A 13,732-nucleotide genomic window follows, 5' to 3' on the forward strand; every position below is an offset into this window, starting at 1 on the left:
TGCATGAAGCTTCAAGAGAATGTGTATGGTTAAGATCTATGTCACGACACATATTGATTTCTTGTGGACTAGAGAAAGATCGAATTCCAACTCCTATCTATGAAGATAATGCAGCTTGTGTCTCGCAAATGAAGGAAGGGTATATCAAAAGTGACAGAACAAAGCATATACCACCAAGATACTTTGAGTATACTCGAGACCTTATTAAAGACAATCAGGTTGAAATGAGATATGTCCAGTCCAGCAACAACTCAGCTGATCTTTTCACAAAAGCACTTCCCACAGTAACATTCAGGAAACATGTTCATGATATTGGCATGCGCCATGTACGAACAATGTAACGACCTGCAATTTGAGGGGGAGCTATATACTGCACTCTTTTTCCCTTAGCTAAAGTTTTTTTCCCATTGGGTTTTCCTTTAGCAAGGTTTTTAATGAGGCAGTACTTCAAGACCCCGAAGTTTTGAAAAGGTGTCATCCAAGGGGGAGTATTATGAATCCACCGACGTTTTTTTGGATGACCACTTTTTCAAAGGTGAATCCACCGACGATTTTTGATGACCATTTCTTTCAAAGCAATAATGCATGTTTGTCCCCCCTAAATAGTATTCACAAACAGTATTCTAACATTATAAATAGAGTGTATGTATAACGAGTACTGGCATCCCCAAAAAGATATTACATTCTCACTTTTCTTATCCCCTGTCTCTTTATCAATTAAATAATCTTGTTGTAATTAAGAGTAATATCATAACACTTTCGATATTTATCTATTTCTTGAATTATTGTACAGAGGACATAAGCACTAAATAAATACAAGTAAGTCAAGGACTAATAAAAGAAGAAGCAATAGATAGGGTAGCTAATTTAGAAGGTAAATCAATTATTATTGACCAAGTTATTTCTTTCCTTTAGAAAGAGCTATCGCATAAACCGAACAGTAATTTTTGTTTTTCAATGAAAACAAAGTCAAACCGTCAGTTATTATTCGGTTTGGTTAATCTATTTTCTCTCACCTCTATTTATGATATATTAATTCTAAAGGTACGGACATGGATGAGCCCATGGTTAAGTACGTTTATGGAGGCAACCTTCAACGGACCACTAAACATTGAGCAATTCGTCGACAACAGTTACGACCAGCCAATGTGTTACGAGGAGGCAGTAGTTATGAGGCATAATGAAGGGGGGATGTCGAGGGAGAAAAGAATGGAAGTTTATGATTTGATTCGATGTAAGGCGAGAATGATGTGTGGTGTTGAGTTGGATCGGACCGATAATGAGATAGGGTTGACGTTGTTCATGCGAACGGGGGCTAGATCGTTCAGGAATGAGACCGCGGTGGTGGAGATCTTTGAGAACGAGTGTAAGAAAGTGGAAAACTGCCAGTTGAGAGTGGCGTATTCAAATAATCTTACTATCTGTGAACAGGTTAGTTTTAAAAACGTTTTGTTATGTGGTTTATAGAATATTAGTATTATGTTAGTTTGTCGTTAAATAAGGTTTTACTAACAATAGTTTTACAAAATTCTCCTAATTTTTAGTAAAAATTGCATCGGGTATTAAGAATTCCGTTCATGTTAAGTGAAAAATTGAAGATCTATATATATTTACTCGAATTATATCAAAAGTTCTCTAATTTTGTTCTTAATATTTGGTTGTGAATGCAGGTGAAGTTGATGGGCTCAAGAGACATACTGGTTTCACCACATGATGCACAATTAACGAACCTTTTTCTAATGGATAGAAATAGCAGTGTGCTTGAGTTTTTCCCTAAAGGTTGGCTCAAGCTGGCCGGTGTGGGCCAACTTGTATACCACTGGATAGCCAGTTGGTCTGGGATGAAGCACGAAGGTGCTTGGCGTGACACGGAAGGTGATCCATGCCCCTTCCCAGATGATGATAGACGTTGTATGTCTGTCTATAAGAATGGCCAAATCGGATACAATTCAACTTATTTTGCCGAGTGGGCTTCAAGGGTTCTTAACGATGTCAGATTGAGGAAATCAGAAAAAGCTGCAAAGGAAAACATAGTTCCTACAAAGTGTGCTTGTAGCTAAATTGTACACTTTGTTTTATATGAAAGGTATGAGTTATATAATATTATTTATTTCAAATTCAGGCGAAAAAGTGTAATGATTGTTATTTATATCCAATTTTACTTAATTTTTTTATGATGGATTTTTTCACGGATTTTCAATGAAAACGGTAAATTTTTCTCGGATATAAGCAGTTTTGGCGTCGATTTAGGATTATGTCCGATTTTTAGCAGGTCAATTGGCTAAATCTGATTCTAACAATCAAAAGCATACTCTTGGAGTCTTGGGTGATATATCATCTCATCTCATTTAAAATATATAATGAATAGATGAAACGCCCTACAACTCACAAAGATCATGAGTAGATATTACCTCTTTGCAGCAAAACCATTTATTACGTTAGTCTGGTTTTATCGTTTCTACAGTAATCATTTAAAACTAAATATTAATTTAAACTGAGTCGGACCAGATATGTTCGTAAACCACTACAATGCACACTATAAAAGACTCCAACACAAAATGTTTATATTTTAGATTCCAAGTTCCACACTTCTGTTCTGTCCCTTGACTTTTAAAATTTATAGAACTAAGGTTTGTTTCTAATTTTCCTTTTTTAAGTTTGATTATTGGACCCAAGCTAGTAGCCTCGGCCGGTCGGCCCTCGGCTGAACAGTGCTTGGGCCGTGGTTACCGAATTAGCCCAATTGGTTTTATCTTATATTTTTATCATTGAGTAAAGTGTCATTTTCGTTCTTGTGGTTTGGCAAATAATGCGAATTTGGTCCAAAAAATTTATTTTTTGCATATGGACCCTTCATGTTTTCCAATGCTTGCCAATTACATCCAAATCACTAACTCCGTTAAATAGAATCGTTAACTCAGGGGCAGACATGTCTTTTCACTCTTTCTTTATTACATGAGTACGGTGCCAAAATCGTCCCTGAAGTTTGGTCACATTTGCTAATAAAAATAATTTTTTTTCACAATTAGACCCTCGATGTTTCCCAACTATTGCCAATTTCGTCCAATTTGTTAACTCGGTCTAAATTTAACGTTAACTCAGGGGTGAAACTGTCCTTTTACATTCTTGTTTACATTGTTATTGTTATTACGCTGAGCTAAACCCCTTATATGACTAAAAATAAAGAAGAATAAACAAATGGATAATATATTGGATTCAAACATAGGAATCATGAAATGTTATATGTCATCAAACAAACATATAATAACAATAATGTAAACAAAAATGTAAAAGGACAGTAGCACCCATAAGTTAACGTTGAATTTATACCGAGTTAACAATTTGGACGAAATTGGCAACGGTTGGGAAAAATCGAGGGTCTACTTGCAAAAAAAAATATTTTTGGACGAAATTCGCAAATATTAGACCAAACCTCAGGGACGATTTTGGCACTTTACTCATATAAAAAAGAAATAGTGAAAAGACATGTCTACCCCTGACTTAACGATTAAATTTAACGAGGTTAGTGATTTGGATGTAATTGGCAAGAATTGAGAAACGTGGAGGATCCATATGCAAAAAATAAACTTTTTGGACTAAATTCGCATTATTTGCCAAACCACAAGGACGAAAATGGCACTTTACTCTTTATCATTTATAGTTTATACATATGCAGCTTATTTTATAATAAAATTAACTAGCTTACAAATTATTTGTATTCTTTTAATTAAGTAAATGTATAAAGTGTCTTCGAAACTGACATGTACCAAAATTTATTAATATTAATTAAATAATATATATCCATATATGCATTTATTTATTAACTTGTTTTAAATAAAGATTTTATAAAAAAAACAAGGGTATTTTGGTCTTTTTAATATAAATGTTAACAAAAAAAGTTGAATGTATTAACGAATTGGACTAAAATGGAAATGAAGCCATGAGAAAGGAAATGATAAAACAAGGTTTTTGGACAAAAATGATAAAACTGTGTAAACCACATAGACAAAAATGACGATTTCTCTTATTATTTTGTAATAGAACCATAAGGCTAGCTTAAGTTGGGTCGAGTGGCTGCAAAATGCCAAAACCATCTAATGTATTTGTAACAATTGGACTTTTTGTTTGTCTGTGTTTTTGCTAGCTAGTCGGGATATTTGTTAGGAGTTTATTTTCATTAGTTAGAATTAGTTCATATTAATATTAGTTAGTTAGAGTTTGTTATCAAATAGTTATGATTAGTTCATCCTTTCTTTTCTTGTCTATAAGTACACTAGTTTGTAGCACATTTACATTTGAATTAGAATCATGATTTGAATTGCACATGGTATCAGAACATCTAGGCTCGATCTGATTCCGCATCATCATCCTTGTCCACTTCCGCATCATCTTCATCATTCGTCTCGGTTCATTTCATTTGATCTCATTCCTTTGTCATCATCTTATCATCTTCATCATTTTCTTCTCGATTCATTGAATCGAATTCACTTCGTTCATTCCGATTTCGGTTTGTATGTCGTAACCACCTTCATCATCATTTTCTCCAGATTTAGCGTTTCAAATCTGGAGATTTCGATTTTTCAGTTTGGTTCGTTGAATCGAATTAACCTCATTAGATCCTCTTCGGTTTGAATTTCATTTTATTCATATAATTCATCATCGAAATCTGGTGATCTCGTTGATTCATCTTTCATGTTCATTATTCAATCGATTTTGATTGAATTCATTCATCATCACTGTGTTAGTGATTGTCTTAATCACTTCATCTGTTCGGACCTCATTTTCCAGTGTGTTCCGGCGAGATATCCGACAGAGATTTTTATTGTTCTTCACTTTCGATTTGAACCTCTTGCGATTGCATAGATCATTCAATCAGACGTTGTGTGTTTGTTTTTCTAGCATGATAACCGAATTTCGGGTCATTGTAACAACTTTTTCGATGAATTTCGTTTTCCCAGCGAACACTTGCTTTTCCGGTAGCCATGACCTCGTGTAAAAATTGGTTTAAGTTCATGTTCCAATTTCGTTTCCGAATTTGTGTTCCGGTGTTCATTTTGATTCAGCATCATGATTCGGAGTTTCAACTAGTGTATACATTTTTTCACCATATCTTATACGACGCATATCTTTGAAGCGTATAAGCATATATGCCGTATAACATCATCTTTTTATGTTACTTAGCCTCATCAACGTATATCTTATGCGCCGGATATCATACTTGCACGATGGTCAAGCTATCTTCAAGTTGGAGTTGAAGATAAATCATAGAAGTATAGTTTTTTTTAAATTTGTGGATAACGAAATTCATGATTTTTCATGATTTTTAAAAATTTGCGCACAAGTTAGAATTGGTCGGAGTTGAAGCGCCTCCAACTTGCCGAGGGAGGGGGGGGGGTGTTGGAGTTTATTTTCATTAGTTAGAATTAGTTCATATTAGTTAGTTAGTTAGTTAGAGTTTGTTATCAATTAGTTACGATTAGCTCATCCTTTCTTTTCTTGTCTATAAATACTAGTTTGTAACCATATTTATATTTGAATGAGAATTATGATTTAAATTTTACAATATTGTTGTTTCTGAAAAATAGTTAAATAAATAAAATACATAAGCTATGATGCTGAAAACAAGCAAACTATATGCATGGACACACTACAGTTGACAGTGACCAGAGCACATATACAACGTACTTTAATTGTATTTTGACATTGAAATGTAAAACTTTAATGGTATTTTAACAATGAAATATAAAATTTGACGTTTTAAAAGTTCAATGCCTTTAGAATGTATAGGAAAACAATTCAATCACTAGAATGGGATTATGGGAATGATACACCTGGACCTGATACAATTTATAACATGTCATAACGTTACTACTTGATATATAAAAAAAAAAATATTGTTGTTGTCATATTAATCATTATTAGTTACGAAAAGGCAATTCCAAGTTACTATGTAATAAGATTAGCTGTAGAGCATTTATTTATTAATTAATTGGCCGAAAATCTTATCTAAAAAACAAAATGTGCCCAAAAAGCACTACAAAAAACCAGATTGGCATTATTTCATTCACACCCTTTCTCACAGCCTTTTCCAAGAGTCACGCTCTCGTGCTCAAATATATCTCATCCAATGCGTATACGAATATAGAATATGTCAATTTTTTTTACAACTTATTGGTGTTCTAAAAACTATTATGAACATTTTAATTCGGTAGCTATTAAAGTTTATGGGTTTATAAGTGAACCGACGATATAGAAGTTCTTGATTTAGACTGTCAAACAGGCGGGCTCAATTTGGTTTCGTGACATGGATTTTTACATATGTTACCGATGGCTTAGATGTTTTTGTGAACAAAGTGTTTTGTTCAAATAGATTTTATGGATTAGTTAAACAAAATATATCAAATATCAATAGATTATAGCTAGTTAAAAACGCAATTATGTTTATATGCTCGACAATCTGACAAAGTTTTGTAAAACTATCCCATCATATGTATCAAGGTAAAAAAGAAAATCTAGAATAAAAGTTGTGAAAATCAGGAAAATGAATGATTAATACTTATGAGAATATTTATGCCTTCATGAGACATGTATTTGTAGCAACCAATGCGTATTCATGGGAATATGTTAACTTTTTAAAGAAGAGGATTCTCGCTTACAACACACTCAAAGTTTTTTATTTAAAAGTTTAGAAAAGAAAATATAATAAAATTTTACTTTTTTCATTATTTAGTTTTTTTTTAAGAAAAGAAAAAGAATGGAAAGAAAAGTTGAGTTTTTTTTCTTTAAAAACTTTCCTGTCAAATATGGTCTGATTGTGAAGGAAAGCTTATAGCCAATTACAATATTATTAATTTACCCTATCTCAATTCTCTTTTTCATTTGGCTATGAGGATATAATTATAAAGCCACAATTTTTTTTCTATCATTTTCTTCCGATCTAACTCAAAAATGTAATTAACACTTTTTTTTTATTTTAACTTGAGAATGCCTTTAAAGTATATAATTTCTTTTCCGTTCTTTCCCTGTCTAATCTTATCATTTCTTTTCTTTGTATTTTAAACCCGATAATGCAGTATAGTGTTATTACAGAAGCCGGCCTCTGAATTTATCCAATCATATTGTGTTACGTGCCACCGTTGAATTCAGCCCATTATCATTCGCGCTGCTGAATTCATTCATTCAAGCTGCTGAATTCATCCATTCGCGAGCCAACTCATCATTTTTTTCTCCTTTAGCTCAAACGAATAAACGAACTTTCTGTCAAGCAGTTCATCAAACGTTCGATTCATTTACAGACCTACTTTAAATCCTCCTCCTCCTCGAGGTACGTGAATTCTGTTATTTTATCAACCCTAGGCTGGAGGCTTAATACCTGGGGCGAAATGGAGTTTGTGGGTTCTTTAAAGTCCTGCAACTCCCACTTGTACGTCTTCTTTACAATTGGAAACTAGGAGATCTTTTATTTCCCCATTTTCTAAATCATTACGTATTACAATTGTGAAGATCATATGTGGTTAACTTTTCCTGTCACATCATAAAAAAAAGCCCTCAACACTACTATAGGTGTATTGTGAAGTTGCTCACTTAGGCGTGACAACTTTAACTTGCCGGTAGAGCGTTGCACTCCAAACTAATCTTCTTTTAAATTTTTAGGCCAGCCACAACACTTCATATTGTAGTATTTTCTTTTTCTTTGTTTTATCTATTTATTTAATTTAAACACATGGTATTTGAAACCGTTACATTTGTTATGTGTTTTCAACATACGTGACAGAACGTTTTTTATTTTGTCGTGGCTCCTATACGAATACCTTATGATATTAGTTTTTCGAAAAATTAAAGCATGATTAGGTTTTATTCCGGAGCCGGGAAATATATTTTCACAAAAACATGTTTTAAATTTCATCACAAAGCCAGTCAAGGTTTAAATATCCTGTTGAAAAGTTGTTGCACTTTGAAATTGTCACAATATACAAAATTAGAGACATTTAAAATAATAATAAGTAAATCATATTATATGATTTTATACAAAAATCTTAATCTCAAATATATATAAACAAAACCTCCTTATTTTACTCAAGCTACCAAATTGCTTTATTTATAAATGAAGGTTTCTCATACATTTAACCTTAATTCACAGGTATGGGTCTTATCAAACCCATTTAGTCATTAAACAGGTTATAATATCTCATTATATTAAAAATTAATCTCACCAAATATTTTATATGAAAATCTTATAAAATAAGGATATACTAAAAAATAATATCCGATTTTTTTAAATATATTATTTATAACTATGAAACAATTTTATAGTAAAAAAAAAAACGGGTCATGAGTCTTATTAAACCAAGATAGCTTTTAAACGAGTTATAGCATCTCATTTATTTCAAAAACCTTTTCATCATCAAACCCTAAGTATATTATTAATTTCATTAAAATAAATAAAATTAAAATACAAAAAATATATAAATATTAGAAACGTAAAATGTAAAGCAAATCTCGTAATCAAACCCTAATTTAATTTCTCGATATGGATTTAGTTACATTAGTGATTCTTTTTTCTTTTAAGTTTAACTTAAGTGAAAAGTTTTATAAAATAATATCCAAATTATAAAAATGAACATAGTCAAATAAATATAAAAATTAAGTAGATAATTCATTTAACGTTTCATTAAAAATAAAAATAACCCAACATAAATTAATCAAAATAGGTTCAAGTATATTATCAATTAACTACTTACAATAAATAAAATAAAATCCAAAAATAATACATAAACAATATTAAAAACAAAAAATTTAAACAACTTCCTAATACAAAATACAAGGGATAAAAACTAATATGATATATTTTAAACTAGTCCTTAGTCATCGAAGAATTCAATAATATTTAAAAATGTTACGTCATCATTAGTACATGTGCGCCTACTTTTTAAAAGAAATAAACCATGACCATATGTTCGAGTGTGTATAGTTCCATCCAAATTGCCAAGAAAACTCCAACTAAGCTAACATGGGATAGAGTTGGTCTTCTGGTTTAATGATAATAGCGTGATGGTTGACACTTGGGATTTTAAAGTCGTAAGGTTAAAAGCTGATTTAAGAGGGATTTTCTTACAATGATGTGCTTCCTTCTTAATGGTGTTCTTGAGTTAGTTAAGTATGAAACGTCAAAATCAGTATGAATGATTGACAATACATACTTATCCAAGTATTGGAGATGGTTCAAAACGTTATTTAAAAAAAAAGTTAACCAAAAAATGAGACCCGAATTTTGATTTATCAAATCTTGATCTCATCATAACCCAACTATCTGAAGTTTGATTTTGACTTTCAACACAAGCGTGAGCTTTAAACGTATAATAAACCCAAAGGTGACGGGAGTACATGTATTTAACAACTAACACATGTTCCTATGAAAAATTGCCAACAATGCGATGGGATAAAACATGTTCAGTTCAAGGATCCAGCTAGTGAATGTTATCTACAAACTCAGTCTTCCATCATCACCCTGTTGCGCCGCTAAAACTAAATGCTATGGGTAGGATTTGAACCCGTGTCACATTGAACACCAAGTCTCTTCCTTTACCACTCCACCAACAACTTATTGGTACCTAAGAGTTTATTTAACTTGTTTATATGGAACAACTGTTAAATTTGTTTATTATTTAATAATTTTTTCTTATAATTATCTCGAATTTCATATTAAACTTGAAAAAATAATCATTAAATACTATTCAAGTTTCTAAATATGATCTATTTATAGTTTTATACACTTAATTTTTATAGTTATAAAAGTTTTCAAAACAGTTATAATAAAATATTAAAACTTGAGTGACTTTTATTGATTTTAATAGATTTAGTAAAGTTCTAGAGACTTTTATTGCAATAATCCAATAAAGACACTATTTAAGTGAGGCCACCGTAGACCCACGTCCTAAACTGAGTGATTAAGAAAAAAAAACATTATTTTAAATTAGGCCAAAACAGATCACATGTCAAGAGCATTCTCAATACGTTTCCTAAAATTAGATGATGAGGATTTGTAAATTATATGGTATGGTTATGAGTGGTTGTGAGTAGAGAAGAGAGGAAATTTATATAGAAAAGTTAAATTTGGTGTTTCATTGTAGATACTGTATAATTTTTTAATATTTTTATAAAGTAGTTGTGAGTAAAAGAGAGAGAAAATATAATAATAAAAGTATAAAAAATATTATTTAATTAAACAGGAGAGAGAAGATACAGTGTTTTTTAGTGTAATTATATGATATATATGGATATAGGGTAGGGAACGGGTTGGAAATGCTCTAACACTGGTAATTTTAGTTAAGTGATGCTAATGCTAATGCTAATGCTAATCATCACAGACGATTATTTACGCAGGAAACAGAGAATATATATAACATAGGAATTTTGATGTGGTTTAGTTCGAACGGAAAATCTAAATCCACGAGCCGCAACTAGATTATTTAATTATGCTCAGTTGAATATTACAATTATATAGATATAAAGTTAGTGATTATCAACCAATGACATAATACTAATAATAATTCAATCATTTTAAAATCCTATATAAACCATAAAAACATCATATAGTCTTCAAATTGCATATATATCCCACATTTCTAGATGCATTCTAGTGTGGTTTCCCATTATAGATCATTCTCCCCACCTCTTTCCCTGTTCTTCACACTTTCACCATGTGGGATTCAGAATCTGAATCCATTGCTGCAAGAAACTACAAGAATTCAGTCCTTAGTTCCGCCCATGGTGTTCAAACTGACAAATTTGAACAAAAAGGTCAATCTTGGTAAGCACCCATCAGTCAAACTCAATAGTCAAACTTCAATCACAACTTAAAATATCAATCAAGTTAACAAAATTAATCAATTCTAATATATTTTGTTGTAAAAAAGGTATGCTGTTACTGATGTCCCAAGTGATCTGACTGTCCAAATTGGTGAAATCACCTTTCATTTGCACAAGGTAAAGACTTTATCAAAGTCAAGACAATTTTGAGTTTTAATAAGATTATTGGATTTTAAAAATCTCAACTTTGACTTATTGGCTTGGATTAATCCCAGCTCAGGAAATGTTTCTAGACAGTCCCAGCTTTGAACGTATTTTTCTCCAGCAATCTCACGCTAACTGAAAACGTTCAAACAACTAATGGTTAGTTTTCACTTACTGTTGGATTGCTGGAAGAAAATACGTTCAAAGTTGGAACTGTCTGGAAAGTGGAAATATTTCCTGAATTGGGATTAATTCAGACAGGTAAGTCAAAATCGGGATTATTATTATTAAAATCCAATAACCATTTTTAATATGGTGATTAAGTATTATAAGCTATTTAACTCTAATTTTTTTTTTAATTTTATTACAATCTTGAAGTTTCCACTGCTATCAAAATGTGGGAAAATGGAGAGAATTATATATGAATCAAGAGAAACAGATTTGAAGAAAGTAATCCTAGATGAAATGCCAGGTGGCCCAGAAGCATTTGAGCTTGCCGCAAAATTCTGTTACGGAATAACGGTTGATCTAACCGCCTCGGTGATCGCGGGCCTACGTTGTGCAGCCGAGTATCTGGAGATGACAGAAGATTTGGAAGAAGGAAACTTAATATTCAAAACAGAAGCTTTTTTAAACTATGTTGTGTTAGCTTCATGGAAAGATTCAATATTAGTGCTTCAAAGTTGTGAAAAGTTGTCCCCATGGGCTGAGAATCTCCAAATTGTTAGACGGTGTAGCGAGTCGGTTGCTTGGAAAGCGTGCACGGACCCAACCGGGGCCCGCTGGCTGTACACGGGTGAACAGAGTGGCCCGGGCACGAATGTAGGTCATGATTGTTGGTTTGAAGATGTTTCGGTTCTTAGAATCGATCATTTTGTTCGGGTGGTTAGTGCGGTCAAAGTCAAAGGAATGAAGCCCGAATTAGTCGGGGCTGCGATCAAGCATTATGCGATGAAGTTGATCCCGGGCATGGTGAAAGACGGATCATCCGGTTCGGTTCAAGGACATTGTATGACCGCGAGTGCTAGTAAATCTAGCCGCAGTCTGGATGCTATCGTGAATAAACCGGATCATTACTTGAGCCCTCGAGGGGACCGTCAAAGAACGATTATCGAGAGCTTAATTAGCATAATCCCACCGCAAAAAGACAGTGTTTCGTGCAGCTTTCTTTTGCAGTTATTAAGGATTGCGAGCATGGTTAATGTGTCGCTCGCTTTGGTTACAGAACTAGAGAAACGAGTCGGGATGCAGCTCGAAAAGGCTACATTGGTGGATCTTTTGATTCCGTCTTATAATAGAACCGCTACTGTGTACGATGTCGATCTTGTTCAACGGCTTTTGGAGCACTTTATGATCCAAGAACAGATGGAAAACTTGAGCCCCGAAAGGAACCCACTAGTTGAGAAACATGACGGGATTCAAACGAGTCACGTGTCGAATGCAAAAACTATAGTCGCTCGGCTCGTTGACAGTTATCTTGCTGAGGTTTCACGGGATAAAAATCTTTCATTGACTAATTTTCAGGTCTTGGCCGAGGCGTTGCCAGACTCAGCTAGAAGTTGCGACGATGGCATATATCGGGCAATCGATTCGTATCTAAAGGTATTTATGTAACAGTCACAATATTAATGAGTCAGGTTCTTAGGTTACACATTTGAAATGGATTCTTTTTTTTAAACGACAAATTTCTTACATCCCGGGGCTTGAACCCAGGACCTTTAAATGTTTAAGAGACTTTTGTCTTTGTCACTGGACCACTAACACCAGGACTTATAAAATACCTTTTTTAGTTGTTTTACATGTTAGAGAAATAATACGTCAATTGTTTTGATACTGAAATGTCAAGTATGATTCTCAGGCTCATCCTATGCTCTCAGAACACGAACGACGGAGGCTATGCCGGCTCATGGATAGCCAGAAGCTCTCAATGGACGCGTGCACGCACGCAGCCCAAAACGAGAGGCTTCCTGTCAGAGTCGCGATCCAAGTTATCCTCGCAGAGCAAATAAAGCTCAACAACGCGTTAGCCAATGCTACCTTTAAAGAATCCGGTCATCCAAACTACCAACCGATTATTCCAAGTAGGAAGACTGTACTCGAAGAAACACCACAATCGTTTCAAGAAGGATGGGCAAGTGCTAAAAAGGATATTAACACGCTTAAATTTGATCTAGAAACCGTCAAAACAAAGTACTTAGAACTCCAACATGATATGGAGGGTTTGCTAAGGCAATCCGATAGCACGACAAAGTTAAAACACCAATCGTCATGGTCGACGGGTTGGAAGAAGTTCAGCAAGATGACTAAGATATCGACCATTGACTCGACAGGGATCAGATCTCAAGGTAACGCTGAAGTCATCGTGAAAACACCACGACGATGGAGGAACTCGCTTTCGTGAAGTTATGTTGCTCTTGCGGTTTGTGACCCGAAAAACTTATCTAAATGTATAACTACGTAATAAATTTTGTCACTGATTTACAACATTAAATGATGTCACATTAACACCAAAATGAGTTACTATGACCCAAATGTGACTTTGTGTATCTAAATCAACTCACAAACACATCACTAGGTCTATTAAAGCCTATTAGTGTACTTACCATCATACATTAATACCAAAAATGACTTTGTTATACATACCTAATGTCACATTATATAACCTAAACCGACTCACTAACACATGAATGGTTAAAAATATGTTCACATCGATCTCAAC

General features: G+C 33.3%; 2 protein-coding genes across 2 annotated transcripts; both read left to right on the top strand.

The window, feature by feature from the left end:
- The first annotated feature begins 1,080 nt into the window (after positions 1-1,080).
- Positions 1,081-2,060, top strand: LOC143546822 (uncharacterized). Its single transcript, XM_077038398.1, has 2 exons — positions 1,081-1,431; positions 1,671-2,060. Exons 1-2 carry the CDS (start codon positions 1,081-1,083, stop codon positions 2,058-2,060), a joined length of 741 nt encoding a protein of 246 aa, XP_076894513.1.
- Positions 2,061-10,700: 8,640 nt separating this feature from the next.
- LOC143546803 (root phototropism protein 3-like) lies at positions 10,701-13,502 on the top strand. The gene is made up of 4 exons (XM_077038387.1): positions 10,701-10,810; positions 10,917-10,986; positions 11,392-12,615; positions 12,872-13,502. The coding sequence occupies exons 1-4, from the start codon at positions 10,701-10,703 to the stop codon at positions 13,412-13,414; spliced, it is 1,947 nt and encodes a 648-aa protein (XP_076894502.1). The 3' UTR covers positions 13,415-13,502.
- The last annotated feature ends 230 nt before the right edge of the window (positions 13,503-13,732 follow it).

The sequence above is a fragment of the Bidens hawaiensis genome, unplaced genomic scaffold (assembly GCF_021521415.1).
Source record: "Bidens hawaiensis isolate Kalapana, Puna unplaced genomic scaffold, B.hawaiensis_p1.1 tig00014466_1, whole genome shotgun sequence".
Taxonomy (NCBI): domain Eukaryota; kingdom Viridiplantae; phylum Streptophyta; class Magnoliopsida; order Asterales; family Asteraceae; genus Bidens; species Bidens hawaiensis.